This window comes from Sparus aurata, chromosome 17 (assembly GCF_900880675.1).
Source record: "Sparus aurata chromosome 17, fSpaAur1.1, whole genome shotgun sequence".
NCBI lineage: Eukaryota > Metazoa > Chordata > Actinopteri > Spariformes > Sparidae > Sparus > Sparus aurata.
In genome coordinates this window covers 15,335,119-15,362,024 of record NC_044203.1, presented here as the reverse complement: position 1 = coordinate 15,362,024, position 26,906 = coordinate 15,335,119, and the positions used below count along the sequence as shown (strand labels likewise).

At 39.0% G+C, this 26,906-nt stretch overlaps 1 protein-coding gene across 2 annotated transcripts in view; it reads left to right on the top strand.

Moving 5' to 3' along the window:
* The window catches only part of adcy2a (adenylate cyclase 2a), a 64,321-nt gene that overhangs the window by 35,233 nt on the left and 2,182 nt on the right, over positions 1-26,906 (top strand). Inside the window, exons 4-24 of one of the 2 annotated variants that reach the window (XM_030393895.1) lie at positions 1,635-1,784; positions 5,232-5,380; positions 5,566-5,677; positions 5,919-6,046; positions 6,675-6,833; positions 7,031-7,163; positions 7,253-7,429; positions 7,526-7,569; positions 7,763-7,843; positions 8,110-8,179; positions 8,395-8,492; positions 8,722-8,806; positions 11,282-11,419; positions 12,354-12,473; positions 12,579-12,763; positions 19,935-20,019; positions 22,788-22,946; positions 24,010-24,156; positions 24,541-24,651; positions 24,779-24,893; positions 26,223-26,347. In XM_030393895.1, coding sequence (XP_030249755.1) covers positions 1,635-1,784; positions 5,232-5,380; positions 5,566-5,677; positions 5,919-6,046; positions 6,675-6,833; positions 7,031-7,163; positions 7,253-7,429; positions 7,526-7,569; positions 7,763-7,843; positions 8,110-8,179; positions 8,395-8,492; positions 8,722-8,806; positions 11,282-11,419; positions 12,354-12,473; positions 12,579-12,763; positions 19,935-20,019; positions 22,788-22,946; positions 24,010-24,156; positions 24,541-24,651; positions 24,779-24,893; positions 26,223-26,347 — 2,571 coding nt within the window. The remainder of the gene's footprint in view (positions 1-1,634; positions 1,785-5,231; positions 5,381-5,565; positions 5,678-5,918; positions 6,047-6,674; positions 6,834-7,030; positions 7,164-7,252; positions 7,430-7,525; positions 7,570-7,762; positions 7,844-8,109; positions 8,180-8,394; positions 8,493-8,721; positions 8,807-11,281; positions 11,420-12,353; positions 12,474-12,578; positions 12,764-19,934; positions 20,020-22,787; positions 22,947-24,009; positions 24,157-24,540; positions 24,652-24,778; positions 24,894-26,222; positions 26,348-26,906) is intronic. The other variant, XM_030393896.1, reaches the window with a different exon arrangement.

The following is a 26,906-nucleotide window of genomic DNA, read 5'->3' as shown; positions in this document are numbered from 1 at the left end:
ATTCATCCTTTCTTTCTTTTCCTTCGAATAAAGCACAGTATGACATGGTTGTAAGCATCAGGTACAGTATTTGCCTTGACGATGTTAGTGACTCACCTTGTCTCTTCTGAATGAAGAGTGAGTCGGATGTGAATACAAGTCAAAAGTATAGAGCAATGCTTGTGCTTGTGGTCGTGTGAGCCTGCAATGCCATGTGCTCACCGAAAAAAAAGAAAAGAAAAATGATAAATGGATGACTAATTACCTATATCCTTTAAACTAGAGGGTCAGAAAATGATTGGCCTGAGGGTAATTTCAGAGAAATGGCAAGTTAGCAAAATCAAAATGAGTGATCTCCCTCTGTTTTGATCTTAAGACATATCAAACTCAACTAGTTGTCAAACTAGCTTAAATCTTAGGATGCACATATGGGCAAGTGAGCAAGGAGGTATGTGTAAAGGTAGAAATTGGACTAAAAATAAACATTTGATTCATTTTCTATGACACAATTAGCATGTTTGGGAGAGTTAAGAGCAGATAAAGCTAAATTAAGAATTCTTGGGAAAATACTGTCTTGTTGATAGACATCTCCAAGATGTATGATTAGTAAATAAATAAATAGGCAACTGTGGTCAAGAAAACCTACAACTTGATCATGATTTCAACTTAATTTGATGAAAGCTTTGAGGCCATCTTATTGATGAGTTTGACATTTCAAGCATCGTCTAGCAAAGGTGTAGTATGGGGTTGGGAAATGTTAGATACTGATTAGTTAAAATGCTATATCACAATAAATACAATGGAGATGTAATGTACCTATGAAGATCCATCTTAACTGGATCTTAAGCCACGCCATGGTCAAATAGACCCTGTGGTGGTATGTAGTGTTATAGCACTAATTAAGAAACATCCAGGCCTCCATGTGTGAGATTAACCTGAATTTATATGAAAATATTTTTCATTTCTTATTTCTTCAGCTGAGTAGAGGGGAGGTCGATCGAGCTGCAATACAGCTGATGCTAGGAATACATTATGCTATTTTTAGCCATTAAACAACTAAACAGAGGGCTCTGTTCAGACACACACACACACACACACACACAACACACACACACACACACACACTTTATTCTCTTATCTCACCATTGTACTCTTTCTTTAATCATGATACCATCAGCAGATGGAAACTGTATTCTTACACTAACTGAATAAAGCTGTGTAGATTATGAATGCCGCATTGTCCTGAAATACAATGTGTGGTGCTAGATGTCGACATTACTGCATGATCTTGGTTGCAGGGGCCTAGTTAGTACCCCTAAGGAAAAGCCTTGGTTGCTTTTCAAGCCTTGGTTACATCATATCATTAAACTCCTTGCTTCCTCCGGACTGCTAAAGCATATTGCGGTTTTCCTGGTCTAATATCTAATGTAGTTGTCTTTAAACTGTGGCCACTGCAGTTAAAATGGCTTTTCTGACCTTGTCAGTTTCATTTGTGTACAAAGCTTATGTTCAGTGTACTCCCTTTTACAGCTCTGTGTTTACTGTTTCAAATGAATGCCTGATTATTTGTCAACCATTAAAATATTTGACCTGAAACTTGTTTTGGTCTGATATTTATCTAATACCAGCTTTGTCTGACTTCTGCCTCTTTACAGATTTTGGCCAATATCATCATTTTCATGTGTGGAAACATGGCAGGGGCGTATCATAAGCACCTAATGGAGCTGGCGCTTAAACAGACTTATCAGGACACCTGCAACTGCATCAAGTCCCCAATTAAACTGGAGTTTGAGAAGAGACAACAGGTAAAGTAGTTTAGATGAGTCCTAATTACCAGTGAGCCAGTGAAAGCCAGACAGGCAGTGAGTAATTGAGTACATGTGGCAGTGATGACGGTGATGACGGTGGTGTGGATTACAATTATGATGTAAAATGATGGGGAGAGAGAATGAGGAGTGGATTATGAAAGATGGGTGAGACGAGTCTGGCAGTCATTATAATGATAATGACGACAATGAGTAAATACATTAAAACAACATTATGGCACACATGTAGAATGATATTTAATCCAGAGCAAAATAACTGATGTTAGTGCTATAAGGGTTTTTGCTGAATTTTTCTGTTGTTTTTTTCATCCACTTCAGAGAAACTGTTCAGCTTTTTTTATATAGGGCTCGACATTAGCAGTTTAAATTTAATTTAGCTAATTAATTTTGGCATGAGTCTGTCTCATCACCAAGTGTTGAACTGGACTGATCTACTGACGTCCCTATTGTGTGAGGCAAAATCTGACATACCAGACAATTTTAGGATAACACTGGGCTTACAATGTTATATATGTTAAGTAATGACATAACGGTATTAATGTTAAATATCTCTAAATAGCCTCATTGAGAGACTTGCTATCCCCAGAAGCTAACATTTAAACTAACTGTTCCAATGTATGCTCTGGTGCAGTCATATCCCTTTCAGAAGCTTTGTAATCCAGCTTGAAACTCCAGTGTCTTTTTAGAGACTTTGTGAAATAATTCCATAATGACAGTTTCGATAAATCCAATGTTCAATGAAAACAATTACATTAACTTAATTCCCCTTTTTCATACTTTATAAGCAACACATTAATGTTCAAACAGGAACTTAAACATGACTAGGGCTGGTGCGATGCTCCAATGTACTTGGTTACATAAATACGTCTAAAAATGGAAACCATGTCTGCAGTTACTACAATCAAATGCTGCTTCCCGGTTGCCAGCTTGGCAACTACTTTTAAGAGCTAGTGCTGAGCTTGTTTTTTATCAGAAAATTGTCTGTGCAACTTCAAATGCATCTTTAAAGCTAATTCTTTGTTCTGTCAATGAACATGTGTGTCCCGTGCAGCTGCATTGTGCTGAATTACTGTTCATCATTCACTGTGAATTTACCGTTGATCTCCATGCTGTGCTTACAACTGTTAGCGCCCGATGGGAAGGAAAGGGAAGTCCACAGAGGACTCGTGCCAGGAATTGTGTTTTACAGAATGTGGTAATTGTTAATGACCTAAGATAGTGTGATGATTATGTTGAGTCCCTGGAGCCTACTGTATGTGCACTAAATTCTCTGTAGTAAAAGCTCTTAAGCATCGTGTGGCTGAAATCTCTGCAGTTGATTAAGAAGATATAAGAATATCTGCAACTACATCATTTAACATAAGGGGGCTCTACAACCTTTGATAAAGGGGCCATATTCAACAATTTACAGCAATTTACATGTATTAAGCAGTTTTTCTTGGCCATATGTGAGTGGATTGTAATGTTACATGAAAGATGAAACATTGCCTAAAAAATCTGACGATTTGTTATAGTTGTCTAATGCATCTGGACTGTGGATTTATTTATGAAGGACTCTGGTCAGATTTTCTGCAACAGTTGAAGAGATGTGACTTTATGCTCTCAAGTGCTTTGCCTCAATGCCTCTCTTCTTTGCTAACAGAGAGCAACAGTAGCTATTGTTTAGATATGAAGTCCACTAACAAAAACCTAATGACTGACTTCCACAGAGCCCCTTTAAATGTGCGGTTTGTAAATACAATTTCCCAAATACTGGATTTTCCCAAAATGTGATAACAGTGTGCCTCATTCTAACATGACCAAAGTGTCCATCTGCTCCTTCATAATAAAACATTTCTTTGCGTCCACATTTTCACCATCTCTTTTAAATTCTAAAAAAACAATTTGAATGCTGTTTGTGAACAGATTACATCCCCATTTTTTTCTATGGCATACTGTCGAACAGCCACATTGTTTGTGTATCTATGCAATTGTACTTTTTCTCTAGAACAGGTGAGTACAACTAATGCAAGGTATTTGCTGCTTCATACTGCTGCATGGCTTCCTGTTAGAAATTAGCTAGGTGTTGATTAAAGCTTACTGCTGTGTCTGCCTGGGTTGTGGCTAGCTGTTTACCACAGCTGCTGCATTTCAAGCTTTTGGGTAACTATCTGATGAGTGAATCCCACTGTTGTTGTGAGTGCCCAGGCTTGGGGTGGAGCTGGTTATTCCAATGGTGAATCCAGCTTGTGTTGGTACAAATACCATGAGTGAAGCTGAAAATGCCTTTGGGTGGAGCGTTTGGCAGTAGCCCTGGAGAGCCACTGCTGCCTGCGACAGATGGTAGTAACTGTGCAGAGACACAGGCCTCTCGGGCACTCATAATATATGCTGTTTGCTGCATGCTTTTATCCAAAGTGCCCTGCAGTACAGTGAGTGCATACATTTTTGGTATGAGTGGTCTGGGGAGGGGGGGGACTGTGTGTTTGTCAGCAGGTATCATGAACCCTCTGATCTTTAGCACCAGTGCAGGGAGAAGATCAATGGTGCAGAAAACTTGAGTTGGAGGTGACATTGGCTTAATTAAGTGTTTTCTCCCATCTTGAACTTCTCCTCACCCTAAGAGGAGTTTTATTTGCTAATTACAAGGTAGGTTGGCTCAGAGTATTCCCTACAGTAGCCTCAGAGAAAAACAGAGAGAGAGATGCTAAGCTACCACTAGATTAAAGAAAAGCCTGTATGCAAATACCAGTGAGTCTGTCTTCTGGTAGCTGGGTTGGCAGGTTGTTTTTTGATTTTCTTAACATTAATAGTTACTTTGAGTTAGAGGAGGTCAACATGACACAATCTTTTGCCCAATTAACTTTCATAGCTTTTGTTGAGGCTGGTGACGTAAAGACGAGCTTTTTGTCTCTTCCTGCCATTAAAGGTTAATGCTTCAGAATTAGATGAATTCAATTAAATATCCGTTTGCTGAAAATGAAAACTTTTTCAGTCAAGGTCCCTGGTGATTTTACTTTGATCACAAAAAACAACCAACCAACTTTGGATCTGAGAGCTTGTTACAAAGCTTTGTTCTTGTTTTGCATATGCATTACTTTTAATTATACAAAATTTGGGGTCATGCCACTGACATACTGAGTGAATCCCTGGGGCCATGAAGCAATCAAAAGCCTGTGAGAAAATTATCGTAAGCTTCAACTACTGAACTAACTGTTGGGCATTCAATTTGGATATCCCATGCAGTGCGTCTGTCCTGGATGCCAAACCAAAACAAAATCAATGTTCAAGGGCACACCAGAAGAAAAAACAACACATTTAAGGCATTGTTGAATCAAAATTATGTATTTTCTGATATGAAACCTTATATGTATTACAATAATCTGCTTTTTCTTGTGACCATCCTTGAACTGCTTTCTTCTTCTGTCTTTGTATTGCTGCCATCAGGAGCGTCTCCTGCTGTCTCTGCTGCCAGCTCACATTGCCCGGGTGATGAAAGCTGAGATAATCCAGAGACTGAAGGGTCCAAACTGTGGCCAAATGGAGAACACAAACAATTTTCACAACCTCTATGTCCAAAGACACACTAATGTCAGGCATGTATTATTTATTTTGTTTACCGCTTATATGACTGAGCAGTATTGTACTTTACAGTACATATTTTTCTCAGAGCACAGCGCAAATTTATTTTCATGTCTTTGAATGCTACAGTTATTACTGGAAAACATTTAAAACCAATATTTTATAATATATTGATGAATATATAATGTTCCATCTTTAGTATACTGTATGCTGATATAGTGGGATTCACGAGGCTTGCCAGTGACTGCTCACCTGGAGAGCTCGTACACATGCTGAATGAGCTTTTTGGCAAATTTGATCAAATTGCCAAGGTAAACATTTAATTATTGGATTCTGGAAGTAACAAATCATAACAAGTACTAATTTTGCTTTTTACTGAAGGCTAAACGATGCCATTTTTCTTGCTTCATGATATATTTGTCATATACTTGCAAGTATTTGTCAAACAGATTATTTTATTTCATGCTATTATGTGATTAAATTCAAAAGCTGCCTGTACTGGCCATCAATGTGACCCCATGCTGAGCTTGTGTTTCACCTTTTCACATGCAGGAAAATGAATGTATGCGGATCAAAATCCTCGGTGACTGTTACTACTGTGTGTCCGGCCTGCCGGAGTCTCTGCCGAACCATGCCAAGAACTGTGTGAAAATGGGTCTTGACATGTGTGAGGCCATCAAGTAAGTGCCACTTACATAACAGTGCTGGTAAAGTAACACTTCTCTGTTATCTTAGTTAATCATAGAAGCATCCTCAGACTGTGACTTACTAATGGTAAATAGAACTTACTAGAACTTACTGGTAGCACTTCTAGAAGTTTTAGGTACTATTTGACTACCTGCTTTTCAAAGATCGTTTGGATATGCCTTTAGACACAGTGCTTTCTGATGAATTGAAATGCCCCCTTATCTGTAATGGTGGTAAGTCCTCACTAACCATTAGCTCAGCTGTAGAGACTTTTTCTTAATTGCCAGTTCAGCTGCATCAAACATGTGGTGGTGAGCGGATGCTAAGTGTGAGGTCCAAAGGCAGAGGGAAGGGAGCGGGGATAGATTAATGTCGAGAGAAAGACCTCAATTAACAAACTTTAATTAAGGAAAATTTGAAACCAGGATTATTATATTTATTAACAGAACTGGTTTACTCTGAAAACAATCACTGTGGGAGGTTTCCATCGCTCTCCCCCCCTCCCCCCCTAGTGTTTCAGTTCTCTTCCTATACCATCTGGAAAACATGCATTTGGAAAATGTACAAGGCGCCTGGTATGGGTGATCCACTTTAGTAAAACCGTTTTTTGTTGCATGACAGGAAAGTGCGAGATGCCACGGGGGTTGACATCAACATGCGTGTCGGCGTGCATTCTGGGAATGTCCTGTGTGGTGTGATTGGCCTCCAGAAATGGCAGTATGATGTTTGGTCACATGATGTCACACTAGCCAATCATATGGAGGCAGGAGGTGTACCAGGGTGAGTTAACTGGCGGTTAAATAGAAGCATGTGATTCCATTTGCATAAAGTATCCTCTCATTGTTTGAAATTATTTGTCTGCATCAGTTTTGTCTTTTTAGTTACTGTAAATCTTTGCTGAGGGATGCCAGAAGAATACCCAGATATGTCATTTATATCATAGAAAACCATTCATTGATTGTAGTGTTTATTGCCAGGCGAGTCCACATCACATCAGTGACGCTGGAGCACCTGAACGGCTCCTATAAAGTGGAAGATGGGGAAGGACAAGAAAGAGACCCCTACCTAAAGGAACATGGAGTCATCACGTATCTGGTCATCAACCCAAAGGTACCGTAGCACAAATGTGACTTACAGTAAAGTGGACATAACACATTGATAAAATGCAGTAGAATAACGCAGTTTCCATGTTTGCCCAGGTGGAGCGTCGGAGCCCACAGCATCATTACCGTCCCAGACACACTCTAGACGGAGCAAAGATGAGAGCGTCAGTCAGGATGACCCGCTACCTGGAGTCCTGGGGAGCAGCCAAGCCCTTTGCCAACCTGCACCACAGAGACAGCATGACTAATGAGAACGGGAAGATCAACACTGCTGTGTGTAATTTTCGCCGAACATATGTTGTGATTAAAGTGATGGGGAAGTTCAGCTGTAGCTTGCAACCCATCTCTCTCCTCTCGCTCTGTGTCTAGGATGTGCCAATGGGGCAGTATCACTTCCAGAGGAGATCAGAAAGGCAAGCTGCTCATTTTACAGCTCCAGCACAATTTTCTTTGGCAGGATTATCAGGCCCCTGAACAGTACAGAGGCAGACGACAAGATGTTTAATCAGACTGGACTTGTGCTAGAGGCTTTGATGTGTGTGACTAATTTTATTTGAACTTGAAAATATATTCTGACTCTTTTTCTCTTCTTGTTACCCATTAAAGAACAAAGTCTCAGAAGAAACGGTTTGAGGAGGAACTTAACGAGAGGATGATCAGGACCTTCGATGGGATAAATTCACAAAAGTATGGGTCAATTTAAAGAAAAAACAAATATTGATAATTCTAATTATGTGCGAAAGAAGGAATAGAAGTGATGTGGTGTGTTATCTTTGAAAACTGCATTTGATGAAACATGGAAAATTACAGCATGTAATGTATCTTCATTATATATTGGCCCTTCCATACCCCTACTGAACATGAACTTGAATCTTAATTGTTTCTTATATACTTTGAACAGGGCCTATATTCGTCTTCCAATCTGATCTGTGCTATGTTTTTTATATTTCCAGACAGTGGCTTAAGTCTGAGGACATCCAAAGAATATCGTTATTCTTTCACAACAAATCCTTAGAGAAGGAGGTAAGAGGCTGTACAAGTAGATTGGCATCATTTGTCCCTGAGCGGATATATCAGAACAGTTATTTACAGAGCTACTTGTTCCTTTGCCTACACTTAAAGTACCCTGAAATCTTGTAAATTACAGGAAGACTTGTAGTGTTTGAGTGTACAGTTGAGGAGTTTTTGAAGAGACTTTAAAATCAGAGTGGTTTTAAACCTTCTTTTTATCATTTCAGTACAGAGCAACAACCTTGCCAGCCTTCAAATACTATGTCACCTGCGCCTGTTTGATCTTTTTCTGCATTTTTATTGTGCAGATACTCGTCCTTCCTAAGTATGTATGCTTTATTTCACACTCTTATAGAAGTAACAATACTGTTAACATGATTGACTGTGTGTTAGTGTTGAAAACAGCATATATATTTATTCTCCTGCAATATACATTGCTGAGCTAAACTTTGCTTATGTCTCTTGACGAATAATTTGCTACTGACATTCTGCACAATGACATTAATTTCTGAGTAAATGGAAACTGAACTTGGTGACAAATTGCCTTTTTTTAGGACAACTGTCTTGGGAATATCCTTTGGAATGGCTTTTCTTATCCTTTCCTTGATCCTGTTCATATGTTTCATCGGGCACTTTCTGGTGAGTCTATTTACTGCAATCACATGACACAAGTGTCCTTTGATAGTAAAACCTATATTTGACTAGGATATTACTGCTCTCTAATAGTACTGTTGTGTGCTATTGTTTGTCCTAATGTTATACCAGAGGCCCATGAGTGATCCAAGTGCCCCTCTGGTCAGCTTTATGGCCGAATAAGTACCCTTGTTGTTAGCCTAAGTGCCCCTGAATCATTATCCTGTGCATAGAACAGGTGCTACCTCTTTATTCCCCCCCTGCCCCTTAGAGAACATGTGCACACCACTGCTGTGGTGCGTGCTTCAGCAGACAGTCATTCGTCAATTTCTGGGCAACATAGGCATGTATAGATTATCAGTGATATGTCATGCAAAAATGTTTTAATCTGCATCTTTGTAGCGGGGAATGTTTGATTTCCCATATGGCAAACATACTGTAATTCTGGGGTTTGCAGCATCCTTCATGAGTTTGAATTGTAAATGATTTAAAAAAGGTTGTGTTGATTTTTAAATGGTTATTAATGAGGGTTGACCATGGGTCTAAAATAGGTCTATGAGATTGTTTATCATGCCCTTATAAAACATTTTGAAAGAGCAGGCATCATCTAGCCACTAGAAGATAGTCTAAGGCTTCAAAAATTGCTTAAGATTTATTCAGTAATACTCTGTGTCTAGTTAGGATGAATAAAAGACCAGAAAGAAGGACATACAATGAGATGGAAAAGAAAAAAAGAAACAACTATTAAAACATTAAAGGTGCTACAAAATCTTCATAAGCTGCAGGCCTTTATAACCCATTCCACCCATCGTCTGATCTTTTACTTCTTATCAAGTGAGAATGCTTCTTGGCCCTGAACTGTGCTCCCCAAGGATGTTGCCCAAGGCTCAAAAACAGACCACCATACTTGATAGATAAAATTGACAAACCCCCTGCTGCATGTTTTTCAACTTGTTTTTTCATTTTTCATTGTGTGGAATTTGCAGTCACTCATTAAAGCTTCACTGTAGAGCTTCAGAACCAACCTGGAATCCATTGTTCCTTTGTGAACAGAAGGGTTAGGCTCTGTAACTAGGATGCATGTATTTTCCGTGGCAACTTGTTGCAGACAGGCCTCAGTTTCTAGAGCACGTTCAGGTCATGACATGAGACAAGATCAACAATGAAATCATTCCTTAATCTCATTATAGCATTGTACTTACAAGATGGCCATGAAACATGTCAAGTATTACAGCTGAAATGTGAAATATTCAGTGCAGCAGATATTTTATCATGAAGTCTGTGTCATTTCAAAATCATTCATGTGGTCCCTGTTGTTGGCCACTGGTGATGTTAATGAAGATGGAAAGACTTGAAGTCCAAATGTTTATTCATACAGCTTTCCTTCCACTAATATAACCTTGGATTGCATTTGAAAATCAGACCACTGTAACACGTCAGTCAGTTGCAGCACAACACCAGCAGCCTTCACCATGCATGTACTCAGTTTTTCCATTCCAAGTCACAGAATAAGGTGTTGACCCATGTAGCATTTCTTGCAGAAACCTTTTCACTGTTTAGGATGGGATTATGCTAGATACCTTAGAAAGGTCAAACATGGTTATTTGATGAACTGACTTGCATATTCTGTTGGCTCCCTGACTGTGTTACTTGGCATCTTCTACCTTAGTTCTCCAAAACCTGACAGATTATCTTACTTTGACTTTTAATTCTCATTCATATGTAACATCCAAGTCATACATATTATTATTTGAACTGCTGTTCACTGGTGAAAATTGCGTGTGAATTTCTTGTATTGTAGACAAAATGATGTTTCCCACTTGCTCTGTGTTTCCAGTTGTCCCACTGGTGCATGATAAATTCTGCCATCCTCACTTTATTGTATCGTGATGCACATTGCTGAGCGATTTAAATGTCACATCTACTCAACCCAAATGTTGCTCAGATATAATTTGGGCTTTCACTGCCATTGTTTTACAATGGAACACATTCGGTGAAAGGCAGTGTTGCAAGGAGGACAAAGTAATTGACTGCAAGATGCACATGGGAGATCCCATTTTTGCATCACTGAGGGGTAGTATATAAATATAGTATTATCATAAAGTGTGTGGCCTGTCAGGTCATATGCTGACTTACATTAAAGAGTGTGATTGCAGCTCAGTTAAAATGATTTGATCAGTGAAAACGGAGGTGGAAGGGTCTTGTTGGATGCCTTATACAGCATATTACATGATGTAATCACTTGAGGTAATTTTGTAGTGCTGTTATTATATGTAGTTTTAACGATTTTGCAGCATGTGCCATTAAGTTGATTGAAATCTGTTCTAGGTGCTTCAGTGTGTGAACTGCTATGTCACAGTTTTCACCATACTTTTCTGTCTGTCTGTATCCCTTAATATCTCAGCTCCCAAGCCCCCCTGTCTACTTGGACTCATACGTTCTTGTATTTTTGTGTGCTGTTATGTGTACATGTCCCTGCAGCACTGCAGTAAAAGCTCCTCCACTTCTTGGATGTGGCTGCTGAGGTCATCAGTCATTATTGCCAACAAGCCATGGCCCCGCATCACTCTCACCATGACAACCACAGCTCTAATACTCATAATGGCAGTCTTCAACATGGTAAGCTTTTATGTGCAGGTATTGCAGAAATGGGGGGGGGGTTACACCAATTAGGCTTAATTAAGAATGAAGCATCACAATCCTTCAGATGACATCCGCCTTATTTCTAACCAGTGTTATGAAAAAGGTTATCGTATGTAAACCTGTTGTCATAAAAATGAATAAGATATTTAATACACATTTGTTGATATGTCTCAGTCATCATGGTTATAGACTGTATGCACCAGCATTTTAATATAGTATTTATCTCTATGCTTTACATTTCTTTTGTTTGTCAAGCCATCAACAAATTGGATGTAATATTATTTGCATTCTTTCCTTTTGCTAAGCTGTATATTAGTATGCATAACCGTGCCAACACCACTTGCATGTAGCGATAAGGGAATACTGTGTATATTTTTTTCATGTTTTTGCTCATTTCTATCAATTTATGGATGTGTCTTTTTAATTCTGTTTCAAAAATAAAAAAGGCTTGGTTAAAGGTGAGATGGTTGCCTGAGGCTTGTAGGGAAGCTGTATGATAAAGCATGGTGTCAGGGCCCTGGTTTAGGCCTTCACACAAATCGATTCCACAGATTATAATCTTGTTTTGAGCCCGACGTAGGTCAGTTGCTCTGGGCGGATGAACTAAATTGACTTGGCTTTGCTCTGTGTCGCAAGCCAACCTCATCTTATCCTGAGGTTCATTTTAAGGAACCTTATTGAATGGTTGTCACTATTGGCCTCTTATCTAACAAGACATTTTTTTCCTCTTGAGAGTACAATGTGGACTAGTTTGTCTTTTCATATGCTGACGTGCAGGGCCAGCAGACAGGGAAAGTGTGTTTGTAATTTGCATTTGAATTCTGTGCTTTGTTTACTGGTGCATTTAGATGAACAATTTAGCACTAGCCAAAAATGAGACTAACCCCTCATTTCTGTTGACTTTTTCTAGTTCTTTTTGGAAGACAATTTGTTGGCTCCTGTTCCCGTTTACAATTCATCCAATGAAACACTGTTTTACCTAAATGGACAACTAATCACCTTCACAGGCAATAACAATTTCTACCTTCCTGTAAGTAAAACATTTTTTTTTTTTGCGATTCCTTAAAACTTCTTTACTGTCTTTGTTAAGTTTTAACTAAATCACATCTGTGTGTCTGTTTTTGTGTCCGTCTAGTATTTAATTTACAGTTGCATACTTGGCCTCATCTCTTGCTCAGTGTTCCTGAGGATTAACTACGAGCTGAAGATGATTATCATGTTGACTGCTGTGGTGGTTTACAATGTCATTATTCTACAAACACATGCCTCCTTGCTGGATGAATATAGCAGATTTCTATACAAGACGGAAAGCCTGGACAGGTAGGTGCACAGTGACAAACACAAACAGAGCGTGAAAGAATGATATAGACAGTCAAGGTGGTTAGGAAAGGAAGTTAGGTTTAGATAATGGTCACCTGCTTTAATCCCGTGGGATTCTGAGTAAATGGAAAACCATAGTGATATGAAGGGACAAATTATGGGAAGGTTAAAGGAGAGAAAGAAGGCCTATCTCGAGGTCTTCTTCCAGTCAGTCAAGTCAAGAATAGCTCTAAATGGAGGCACCCGGGGGCATCCTTTGCAGGTGCCAGAACTGCTTAAACTGGCTTCTCTCAATGTCAGCATCTTCTCAATAAACCTATTTTTTCTTTCAACTTACTACTCAGAGGTCCTATAGAGAAAACATGCAGTGTGCAGTACATCAGCAATCAATTCTTAGTTTGGTGCATCCATAGGCAGGACAGCTTCAAATGCTTTTATCTGATGTATTCATGGATTCTTTTGCATTTGATTAGTGAGGAGACTATCACTTCTGTCTTTTGTTATAGATATTAATTAAGGTAATTATTCATTGTGGAAACAGTTTCAGTGCAGATTGTGATGCTTGACCACACATTGAGCTCACTTTGAGCAGATAACATTGGATCCAATATATTTGTGTGTGCCTCCCAGGTGTTTTTTTATTACAGTCCTCATTGAATTTACCTGGCTAGGAGAACAATATGGTTCTAATAATGATTGTGTGAGTGTTCCCTGACTCTCATAAACTCTGCACCCATCTGGCCTGATGAGGTACAATGTAATCGTCCCAGTTCATGACTGTTCTTTGTAAACGCAGCTGCTGTTGTGGATGCCAACATTTCTTTTTTTATACAAATGTACTTTTGCCTTTAAGGCAATTTTCATTCTTGGGTCTGATTAGCAACCTTAAATATTGTATTCTACAGTTCTGAGTCACAATCACAACTAGGGATGTCATGAGTTGATCTCACAGATCAGAATTAGAGGCATTTTTGACATATTTGAATTGATTAGTATTGGCTTGATAAAAAGTCGATTAAAATCTGATTCTGTCCTTGCTGCACTGCAATGTCTTTGTCCACCTCAGTTTGTGAATGTTGGAAAGAAGCTCTCTTTCAATAAGGCCAGCTGAGCTATAATGTGTGAGCAACTGTTTGAGGAAAATCAAGGAGGGGTGTGACGTCATCATCAATTTCAGGTGATGCAATTTCCCACTTAAGCTTTATTTCATAGCCTTATTTTTCACATTGATAATTTGAATTGACCAAATGTATGTATAGATGCCAATAGAAACTATTTTGAAAATGGCAGACACTTTTAAATTAAACCTGGGCAGTTGATTGGACAAAACCCTCTGTCGATCATCTGTCAAAGACAACTTTCAGCCAATCAGATCAACAGTAGAACACTACCGCCAGTGGAGTTGTTGCGTATATCAAACTCTTGCAAAAGCTAGTCCAGAGAAGATCGAAAACATATTTCCAGTGTTTGCATCAGACAGCTCATGAAAAGAACCTGTGCCAAATATAAAAGTCTACATTGCTTATATGTCAATGTGTCAAGGAATATAAATATTGGCTCAGACTCGGATATTAATTGATGATTTAGGACTTGGATTGGGAACAGGGCCAAAAAACCTTGATTGAGACATCTCTACACACATCTAAAATTTTACATTACTTAAAAAGAAACAAATCACATTTTTAACTTAAAGGAAATTTTACTCAGTAAAGTTAGGATGACTGAATAAATAAAAAAGGTAACACACAAGAATAAGTAAATATGGTAAATGCAAGTTGACTGTCTAGTCAATCTCCATCTGAATCATTTTGTACTTCTTGGACATGAAATCCACACAAAATGTAGTCTGTATTAGTTTAACCAATTGCTGCCTTATGGCCAGAGCCAACATTGACAATCTATATACAGCTACAGCATATATGATCATGCATCAATAGAGGTATGCATAATTTCCAACTCATACCAGCTATGTTCTTAGTGCGTTTTATTCTCTCTTTTAACAGATTGATGACAGCAGAGATGAGATGAGTTGATAGTAACACTGGCTAATAATGGTAATACTTAAGAAGAAACCACTGTTATCTCAGCACATCATGTTTGAGTCCTTTCAGTTCTACCTTTATATTACTGGAGATAAAAGTGTTGCTTACAAGATTAGCAAGTTTTGACAATATTTTGCAACACCTGATTAAGACTAAAAGCAAACCATACATAACCCCATTAATGTAACTGGTCTGGACTCTCTCAGTAGTGTGGTTGGGGTCACATTGCATCAAGTATGTTATTTCCCTACAGCTTTGGTGAAAAGAGAAAGCCCTCTTCTTACCTATAAGGTCATTGAATTGTCAACGTCACAGAGTCTATTAAATGATGATAAGGTATGTCACAACATGCAAGTCCAAATTAGTTAGAGTCAGGCCTTTTGACCTTGAGGATGCGTCCAAGTGCAGTCTTAAGTGTTAGAGTTACAGTCCAAGTCATGGAATTGAAAATACAATACATTGCACAACATTTGACTTCACTTGGACTGTATGAAAATGAAAATACACCCGTTGGCTACTGTTGCCAACTCTGATCAGTGATTAAGCATGTCCCAAAAGTAGGCCATGGTCACTTGTTCTCATTATTATGTTTTTCCATGCTACTGTCACTCAGCCACACTGACTCAGCTGTGTTCTTTTTGTTTCATTTCATTTTATATGCTACACTACACTACGTTCTTCTCTGTCACATACAGTTTAGGAAATTAGCTGCCTAATAAGTATACACAACATTATTTGGTAATAAGGAATGAAAGAATATCAGTTGCTTGAGGCCATTATAAGAGTGAATCTGTCCCACAGATATGTTACACATTACATGCTGTGTGGAGGCAAGTGAGACCAAGCAGGGACATATGCTTGATAGAAGGCACTCTTTAGGGCCTTGTTGTCCTCAAAGGAATTATTTTTTTCCTTCAGATTTAAGTGGACAGCAGAGTCTTGACCTGAGGAGCTGGCGCCGCTGTGTTGTGCCATTTGTTTACGAGGAGGTTCGCTTGCCTCCCCAATGTACGTGTCTGTGCATTCCTGGCTGCATTGAACAGCATAAACTACAATACTCTACTTATGCCTGCGTGTTTTGTCCTTAGGATAGACAAGCTTCTGCCTCAGTGTGTTGCTGGGTTTGAAGTGAACTGGGATATTATGTTTATTGAAGATCTTCTTGAGTTTCTCAGATATTCCCGCGACACAAGTAATGTCGATATTGTTACATTTTTACATCTCCTCTTCTCCGTCTGCTCTGGATATTTTAGAGGTTTTGACAAAGGTCTAGTTTGGGTAGAAACAGGTTTTAAGTGCTTCCCTGATGTGCTTCTGTTACTTTTCCTTAAACTCTGACTTTATAGTGATGGTTTCAGGTCGATGGTTTAGGCTTCTGATAACCCCCAGCTTGTGCTTCAGAGTTTGGTGAAAGTGTACAGCTTGTATAACAATGTAAATTTTCTGTCCCCTCAAAATAACTTAACAAACAGCCATTAATGTCTCAACCGCTGTCAACACAAAGTGAGTACACTGTTATACAAGATGTACATTGACTACTTTATATTGTATCAAAGTGTCATTTCTTCAGTGTTGTCCCATGAAAAGATACAATAAAATATTTACAAAAATGTGAGGGGTGTACTCACTTTTGAGAGATACTGTATGTTCTGTGAAGGCTTCCACTTCCCTTGCTCTGATTTTGAACCGGGTGTCATCCACATACCTGAGCCAGTCACTAAGAACAGTTCCTGTGAATGTTACCAACTTCCATGTAGAGGTTGGCCACTGTTGGGTACACAGGTGTGCCGATGACACAGCCGTGCTTCTGTCTGTAGAAACCTTCACTGTACCGGAAGTAGATGGTCGTCAGGCAGAGGTCAAGTAAGGCACAAATGTGATCTGGGGTGAAGTTGGTTCCGCTGGACTGATGTGGTGTTCACTGTTACTAACCAAAGATGCTAGGATACTGGGTCAGTGCTTAACTATATTATAGGCAACTGAGTTAATGCTACTGATGATGGATCGGAGTGGTGCTCCTTCCACAGAAGCATGGGATAGCTTCTTCAGGGTACATTCGGCTTTGTCCTTTTCTAGTTTTTGCAGATATTCTATAACTTGCAAGGGGTCCTTAATGACTATGCAAGGACACTCCCACACAGAGTTTAAAAGCCCTCCAGTTAGTTAGAACTGCCTTTTGGAAGCCTAATTGCATAATCGCCATCAGTAAACAGGATGCTGTCTGACACTCTCAACCGTGAGGACGTAGTCTGTTTTCTGGAGGAATGTTCACCGAAGTCTCTGTCTGGAAGGCTGACCATCGCAGTGATTTATATCAACACATCCACTTGAGTGAGTTCAAGTTTTTTGCTGGTGACAGACGCTGTTTTTTGTGCAGAAATGTGAGGAAGAGTCGGTAGGACAGGTGGAAGGAAAGACGCTTCTCCGTATACAACTGCAGTATTTTCTTTCCCCCTATAAGTTACCATAGACATTTACAGTTACTACGTTACTTTTGTTTGGTAACGTAACGTTAAATTAATCGTTAGATTAGTCGACTAATCAGAAAAATGATCGTTAGATTAATCATTTGAAAAATAATCGTTTGGGACAGCTCTACTGCAGACATGTAGCTTGAGGTTAAAATGGCTAATGTGATTAGTAATTGTGAGGCAGAGGTCCAGCTCAGCATGGTTGTAGTCCAGTTTGTGCTTCCCAACAAGGTCAGAAAATCTAATGTGTGCCCTGAGATGACCATTTAAAAAAAATACTCAGATAATAAATACAAAATAAAGAATAATCTTATATTGGTGATTCTTTATTTTGACTTGCAGATGATCTCTGCCTCCCTTCGACATGCCTCTTACATAACTAACGTCAGTCTAATGTCCGCCCACAATCCAAAGCATGGGAGCAACAAAACTTTATTGTCCAGCAATATCCAGTATATCCTGTACCACCTGAGTTTACCTGACTGTGTGCTGGCCTGTTATCTCTGTTGTCAGAATGAGACTTACTGAAAGAGATACTGCTGCATGCTGTTACTGCATCCAGAGTTCAGTTAACAGCTCAGAAAGCTAACTGCTCTTTAAGCTACAATTTGTGATTTTGACATATGAGACAGCTTTTTAGTTTCTGAGAATAACATAACATAAATAAATGTCATGTATCTGTCATTGTACAACAGAGGGTTATATAAAATAGATTTGATGTTCCTTCAACACATACACACCGAGGAAATCGTTCTGTTGTGCAATTTTGAAATTGTACAACAGAACGTTGTTGAAATGTAAGCCGCACCAACAAGATCGTGATGATAATATGTTCTGCATCTTCACATTGTTCGACATCAAGTTAAATGCTAACTGGATTAGCATGGCTCTTACCCTGGCTGGTCAGGTTGTGTGGTCAAAAGATAGGTAGCAGTGATTGTCTCAAAGTCTGCTGCTCTTAATCCAAAGCCTGCATTTTCTTTTCCAATGCTGATGAATATATTTTGATCATAGATAAAACATTACATGCTTCAGCAATAAAGCCAAAAGTAACAGATTAAGGAGCTACCACCTGCTGCATCTGCATGCGCCACTCACAACATGAGTTTGCTGTCTGTGTTTAAGAAACGTAACTGACCTATCTCTATACTGGATACACAGAGGCAGTACTTTTTTAATCAGTCTCATTTTTACAGTAGGTAAGACGGCAGAAATGTATGTGTCCCACAAATATAGGATAGTTGCTTTTCTCCAAATGCACTAATGGAAATTCATTCTTCGGCTGCACAGCTCACAGCAACAGAATAACTCTCGTCAAACTGATTTGCCAAGATGGACTGTAGTGATGATATCATAACAGACAAATGCTGGACTTGCTCCATAGATTTTCTGATTGATTACTCAAAGTAATAAGGGATTTAAGATCCCCAAAAACCCTCTTGGAACATGCAGTGTCAATCACTGGTGTATTGTCAGTAGATAACCTCCAAAAAGTGTCTTGGGATGGTCAATGCATCCATTCAAGCCTAAATTGGCAGATTTCCAACAGAGGAAGGAAATTGTCTTTTTGGTTATTGACTTTCCTGTCCAAAGCAATTTAAACAGCATAATGTGATTTTTAAGGGGTTTTCTGCTAAGCCAATACACTTCACACAGCTCAGGTCAGCAGCAGTACAAAATGGGAAAATGAACAGCTTTCATAATTTCTGTCTTCGAACAACACTTTGACTATTGAGAGTTGTCATGTTCTCCTGTTTGTATGCTTTCCATTTTGGATTTGTCTTTATGTCAAAATGTCCGCCCTCAGTCACTGCCATTGATTCTGCGCAAAGAATTGATTAGATAATGAACCAGGCAAGTGCAGAACTTGCAGACTGTTTTCTCAGTTGTCTGCTGAGCTCTGCCCTAGATAAGAGTGAGGTTCCATTAATATGCAAAATGTGCTTGCAGAAATTAGAATGCAACAGTCCTGTTCTTAACACACAGCCAGACCTTAAATGAGGACAGTCAGACTTCACTGCTATGAAGGAGAAACTACTTTGTTGTAGATAAAATAATAAATACAGATATTGAAATATTACTATAAGTATCATAATTGATGTTTTTTTTTAAAAATAATGTTTTCAATGTTTTTGTAACCTCACATATACAGTACATTCTGGGCTTTTGGTGTGTGTTGTTGCATGCACAGTACAATGCATAAACACACAATCTCAACTCTTCTGACAAACTGTAGTTTGATTGGTTGTCCTATATTTCGGAATATGATGAGAAAAACATGGGAGTTTAAAGTGAATCTTTGCCAGTTGTAAACACTATCTGGATATTTTTTGCTTGGTGAAAAGCGTTCCTCCTGAATGCATCCCAGCAGAGAAGCTCAGCCACTGGGATGCACATAGCAAACAAGCTCTTGTCACAGCAAAGCAGAAGTGACAGTCTGAAGTGAGTGACAGCTTGGAATGAAATGATCTGCTAGCCAATCATGTGGCACAGGTCACAGACTACTGATTGCAATCTAAAATTTTAATTAAATGTTCTGTCTCTCATCTTTGTCTTTTTGCTAGTTTTATCTTTTTATTGGTCACTCTTCTTTATCTCTGTCTTTTTTATGTCTCCGCACACAAACACAACTTAAATTTTTTTTCTCTGTCCATCAAGACCAGGAGTTCTCAAAGATCTGAAGACGATGGGCTCTATCTCCCTCTTTATCTTCTTCGTCACTCTGCTTGTGCTCGCCAGACAGGTAAGTCCACACTATAATAGTTTGATTGGCGTTATTGTCTGTGTTGTGCTAAGCTTTTAGATCATCACCGTTACACCCTTTAGTTATTTCACCATTTACTTGTTGCTTCATTCCCTAATGTACCTTCTTGATTTTTCTCATTTTGGACAGGCTATAGTCCCATGTACTATGGTCATTGTCACTGAAAACTAATAAAGTCGGAGACTGCATTTGTGAGAACAGGGTTCGTACGGGTGCTTGAAATCCTTGAAAGTGCTTGAATTTCAATGTTGTGTTTTCAAGGTCTGAAAAGTACTTGGATTTTAGTTTAAGTGCTTGAAAGTGCTTGACATTATAACTGTCTTCCACAAAATTGGGATCAGACTGGATAATTAATTTCTGAAGTTTTTGCTATTATGAAACATAATTTTAGATGTTTACAGCATAATACAATGTACATAATTGTGATAAGAACAAATTATGAGTATATATATTCCTGTAGATACGTATTTTACCCCAGCAAAAAGGTGCTGGAAAATCTTGAAAATGACCCTTAAAAGTGCTTGAAAAGTGCTTGAATTTGACCTTGAAAAATGTGTACGAACCCTGTGAGAAGCTCATGCTATATCCTCTACATATCTCTCATATACCTTCTTTTGAGGGACATCCTGATTTCCATGGTCTCTTTACTCATTGCATGATAAACACCATTGCGTTAGATGTGATTCCTAGCCCTGATCCAAGCAATGTCGCTGGGCATTGCATGCAGGTCAGTGGGCTCATTGGCGAGCATTTTTCTTCTGTGCCATCTAAGCTTAATTAAGATATTTAATGTAAGCAAGGGCTGAAACTAAAGATTATTAATCTGCAGATTATTTTCATGATTGTTTAGTCTATTAAATGTCAAATTTGTGAAAAATGCTCTCAATTTCACAAAGCCCAAAGTAACGCCTTCAAATTGCTTCTTTTTTTCCAACCAACGGTCCAAAACCCAAAAACTCTTAGATTTCTGTCAGAAAAAACAAATAAGAGCAAACAATTAAGGAGCTGGAATCAACACTGTTTTGCTAAAAAAAAAGACTGAAAACATCAATCAATTAATCAAAATATTTCGGAAGTTTGTTTTGATTGACTACTGTAATGATAAGTCGACTAATCATTGTATGTTTCTCTCTATCTATACTATATATATATATTCAACTTTTGCCCTTTTGGGGAAGGGGATGTGGCTGCTCCTATCCATCTTCTAGATGGAAATCAACGCTGCACAGCTGATAAACTCAGTAGAGCCAGCAAAGCTTTTCGGCTGCTGTGCCACACTGTGCGAGAAAGCATCATGAGAGCAGTTTGCCTCCCTTCAGCCACTCTGTCCGAAGTTATGCAAGCGGAGATTTACTAGCCGAGAGACACAGGGACCAGACACTGGTCATTCTGGAGAGTGATGTGCTTCTTACTTTGGCTATTTTGGGGTTATGCTACACTGCAGGGTACTTACTGTACTTGGGAGTGATCCAGAACTGAGGCACTACTTTGCTTCTAGAGCTAGTGTACAGTCTCAAATACCGACAGCTGTATGTATTAGGGGTAACATATACCCTATATAACACAGGACACATAGGCCAGTCATACGTGAAGTAAATGACTGTGTGTGTGTGCACATGCTAACGTACATACACATTTTATTTGAACAGACTTGAATGGAGGAGGAGGTCTCAGCACTCTGTCAAACAGAGGAGACACCGGCAGAGTCATATTTGTGTTTTATATGAGAGCTTATCATGGAAATGGGATGCAGCCGATCCCTCGGGCCAAGCTGTGTACTGAAATAACAGCACGGCTGCTACACACTTTTTATTTTGCCCTGTGGGGACTGAACTGTGGCCACAAAAAGCACACTGTCTACATGAGTGGACACACAGGTGAGAGCAAAAGCTTCACCTTTTACTTCCCTGTGCCACTGTTTATTTTTAATTAATTGGACACTACAAAGTGCGGTGACATTGCAGGGAGTCTTGTTTGTGATCAGAGTACGTTTGGGATAGTGTCTGTTCTCTATGCATTATTTAGTGTGATTTCAATAGCTATGAAATGTTTATTTTGAACAGCTGTTGACATACTATAAATTCCCATTACGAGCTTCTGTTTCTCTGAATGCTTGAGGCTTACTGTCTCACAACAATGTGGTAAATGTTACAGTGTGCATCCTGTTTATTAAAATTGCCACACATTTTTCACATATTTTTCTAATATTTAATGATATCACCTTTTTTTCTGCTGATCTGCTTCCATCAGATCGTCTTCCAAATATGTTTCTCCTTGGTTGGCACATCCTCTTTACCAAACCAGTTCATCGTGTACTGCTCAGGAACAGGCTCACAGTAATTGGGAGTCATCATCTTAGAGAACCTGAATGCTTCCCACAATACTGAACAAAATGGAATGTCACATCACAAATTGTACCCACAGTATTCTCACGAAAGAAAGTCATTCCTCACCTGTCCTGAAACATTCTAAACTGTCTGGCCTCACGCTGTGTTCTTTGAAAAGTCTTGTTAAAGTACTGCTCCATAAATCACCGTATTTCTGTCTTTTTCCTGGAAGTTTGTGAGTTTCTTATAAATGTGACAATTTTGTGGCCCATTCTTTTCAGTGTTACATTTTCTTTTCTGTCTTTAAGCCTCGCTGGAACCCACGCTTGTAGCTGTTTCTATTTCTTCTCTGTGACTTGATGGAAGCAAGCTGTACAGCTGTACCTTCAGTCTCTTCACCTCTGTGTCCTCTTGTAACAGAATGAATATTACTGTAGGTTAGACTTTCTGTGGAAGAACAAGTTCAAGAAGGAGTGTGAGGAGATCGAAACCATGGAAAACCTGAACCGGGTTCTGTTGGAAAACGTCCTTCCTGCACACGTTGCAGAACATTTCCTGGCACGTAACTGGAAGAACGAAGTAAGCATTAATTATCTTTTCTCTGCATCAGAGATATGATGATGGATCTTGTACGTTTTGTCTTGACCAACAGATGCATTGTGGTTTCAAAGAGCTTTGCGGTATTAATGGCCGTATGCCAACATCCATTACACTGTTTATTATCCCTGATGAGGCTTTGCAAGAAGCAGCTCATGCCAAGGATAATCTTGAGTCAATGCATTAGATCTCAGATATGTACATATTTTATTTATTTGCTGCTTATCATGTTTACCTTTAATCCAGTTCAAAACCAGGATGGGTTTTGATATTAAAAGACATGTTAGGTGTTTCAATAAAGTTTTATGTTTAGGCAATGAGATGTAGAATCCAAGATTTGATACAGAATATTATCTAAAACCAGAATGTACAATAGAGTATTGAAGTTGTAAAAGGCACATGGCACCGTACTAAAAAGTTATTAGCCAGATATTCAGTGCTAAAATTTTGGTAGTAATTTCTTCTGAATCCTTGGTTTTAAAATGGAATTGGCACTTGTAGTGTGGTATTAAAGTGATGAATTACCTTGATAATGACAAGACATTGGAAGAGACAGACTAGGTGAACTTGCTGACATGCCTGTGAGACTTTTCTCAATCATCATCCTGAAAAATGTTATCTCCCCTGGGTGCTTCTCACAATGTGAACTGTGAGAGGTACAATTTAAAAAAATTAGGAAGTTTGGAGAACATGGTGTCATGGAGGGCACAGGAGTTTAAATGGCAGTGCTGCTTCAGCTGCAAAAAGTCTGAATGACGAGTCAACAAATAATTATATTTCTGCACTTGAACGAGATGAGGAGCAAGCTGCTGCACTTCTGCATATTAGAGTAACTTTTATTCGGAATACGGTGTGGGTGATCTGCCTACTTCAGTTTGTGTCTGGTTCATCACTTGTTAAATATACGCATAAAACTCTCATGTGATAATGATTATCTTGACATAACACATTAGAATCTTATCATCCTTTAGTTTATCAGGATTATAACACTGTTGTACAGCTGTCTAAAGCTAACGTCTGCATTTTGTCTCTTTTTGTCTTGCAGGATCTGTACCACCAGTCCTATGACCTGGTGTGTGTCATGTTCGCTTCCATCCCTGACTTTAAAGAGTTCTACACCGAATCTGACGTCAACAAAGAAGGATTGGAGTGCCTCAGGCTCCTCAACGAAATCATTGCTGATTTTGATGAGGTAAATAACCTTCATTAAGGGGGTTTGTGTGGTCTTCTTTTGGATTTCGTTATATTGTGATGTGGCATACATGTTGTCTTCTCCTGAAAGTAAAGGTAGCATTAAAGTAAAATCGTGTAATTTACCAAACTGCTCTACTAGTTCTAAAACTTGTTTTTACCGACTTAGTCATTTTATCCACACATGATTATTTGTCATAAAATCACGACATTATTTTAAGACCATATCACCCAGCCCTACCACAACGTCTTGTAATGGTCTGTGTAGTCTGAGAGGCATTTGATTGCAGTGAAAAGGGAGGAAAACAGCAATGCCTGTTACAAATTCATCCGTGTGTCCTGAAAAAGGACAACAACCGTCTAATTTGTTTGATTGTATGTGTAGCTGCTGTCCAAACCTAAATTCAGCGGTGTGGAAAAGATCAAGACGATTGGCAGCACTTACATGGCTGCTACTGGGCTGAACGCATCACCTGGGCCTGAGTACACAGCACAGGTGAGCTCAATGCACACACATTGAAATAATTTACTTACTCATTTTTCAAGAGATTCTTTAGTGTCACTTTTCACAACCTTTGAATTACATTAGACTTAAAATGAATATCTTCCTCACTTTTTCCCAGGAGCATGACAGGCAGTACATGCACATAGGGACCATGGTAGAGTTTGCTTTTGCCTTGGTGGGGAAGCTGGACATGATCAACAAACACTCCTTCAATGACTTCAAACTCAGAGTTGGTGAGTTACACATAAATCTATGTTTAAAAGCAAAGTGCTGTGAGAGTGAGGTTTTTTTTTTCCTTACCCACAGTTCACCTGCATCTTTCCTTATGGGTTTGTGTGCTACAGATCACATAGGGAGAATGGAAAACATGACGTGCTCCAAGTATAATAGAATTCAGCAGCTGGGGCGTTTGTTGTCATCTGTCAGACATCAAAATGCAGCAAATAAAAGATGAAATATGAGAGCACAACAATATCCTTAATACTGGCTGTGAGTTGCAAATATTTGTGTTGGCAGAAATCGTATCTTATTATTTTCAATGACTCACTGCGGCAGTGTTGGTACTGTGGATACAGTATGAGTGTTTGCTTAAAAGAACTAGCTTGAATGCGTTCTAACTGAATGCCACATTAATAGCCTTTCTGCATCCAAGATTTTTTCTGCATCAGCATACTGTGGCTGTGATTTCATTATCTCAATAGAAAACAAATGCTAAATGTCTCATGACAAGAAAACAGAACTCGTGTTTGCAGCAGGACATAGGTATAGTCATGGCAACATAACAGCAGAGAGAGACTGGCTGAAGAGTAGAGGGAGAAGGGAGGAGAAAAGGAAGCGGGCAGGTCCCAGCTCCCTGCATGTGGTGAGAGTCGGAGTTCAATACCTTCAACCTGTCTGGGAAAATCACAGCATGGGATGCTCCATTAACTCAGCAGTGTGCGTGTGTGCCACTGCACATCCCTGCTGTGTCCAGACGGGCCTAAAACGCTCCATCAGAGAGGGATACAAGTCCTCACCCACTGGGACCGGACTAAACCAGTGGCTGTGTGCCTTTGTGTGCTGCCTGTGCACACTTGTGTAAATTGCAATTTCCAGCAATCTGACTCTGACGCCATGGTGGAGAGATGCACAGTGTCATGTCAGTGCTGTGAAAAGCTCCAGAGCCTCTTCAGCAGAGGTGCTGGGAGTGTAAGGGATTAAGACTTCAGCTGCATTTAGCTTCCACTTCGTCTCATGTTCTGACGAAATCTTGTGAAAAACTGTGTTTATTCTCTCTTACTGAAGGAGCTGCACTCAATTATTAATCAGCAATATCAAAAATTTATTTTAATACATTACCAACAACATGATTCAAGTGTGACACCAGACATAGAAACAAATGACCATGCTTTATAATGTGCAGGCAGTTTACTGGTACAGTTGCACCTTTATTTAAAAGAAATGTCTCTTCTGAACACAAGTGAATAGCAGTGTAATTAAATATGTCATTTACTGTGCACCAAATACTCCTTTGTTCTGTGTATTGTAATTTCCCATTCAGTTTGCTTGGTGTTCTTTGTCAGGTATTAACCACGGTCCAGTCATAGCTGGAGTGATCGGAGCCCAGAAACCACAGTATGATATCTGGGGGAACACAGTGAATGTAGCCAGCAGAATGGACAGCACTGGAGTCTTAGGAAAAATACAGGTAATGGAGACATTCTATGGTTTTCTTTTCTGTATTGTGTTTTCCTCTGTGCCACAGCTAAAGCTATTAATTACATCAATGAACCACACTATTGAACTTGGGAGACATTTTCAGTACCATTTGTTTTTGTCTTTACTCAATCCTTTGTACATGTACATGTGCCACTGGTGATACTGATTAGTGTCTATTAATCCACAGCTGAAAACTGTTGATCTTTAGCAGACCATATATTTGGGATCTTGTTTGATGGTTGATGATGAAAAATGTATGTTTCAGGAAGGAATGAAAGGACTGAGAGAAACACACGAGATGGGAGGTTTTGAGACGGCTGATACTAGAGCCGCAATGATTAGTCCTTTAGTTGTAACTGTAATTTAATTTATCGCCAACTAATTTTGATCATTGTTTTATTAATAATTTCCAGACAATTTAAAGACTAAACAACAAATCATGGATGAAAATGAAACTAATTAATTGCAGCCCCAAGTTACAGATTGTTTGTTTGGTTAAGCTAAAATAATGACTCAATGATTTTATGTGTTGCATTCAAGAACAAACC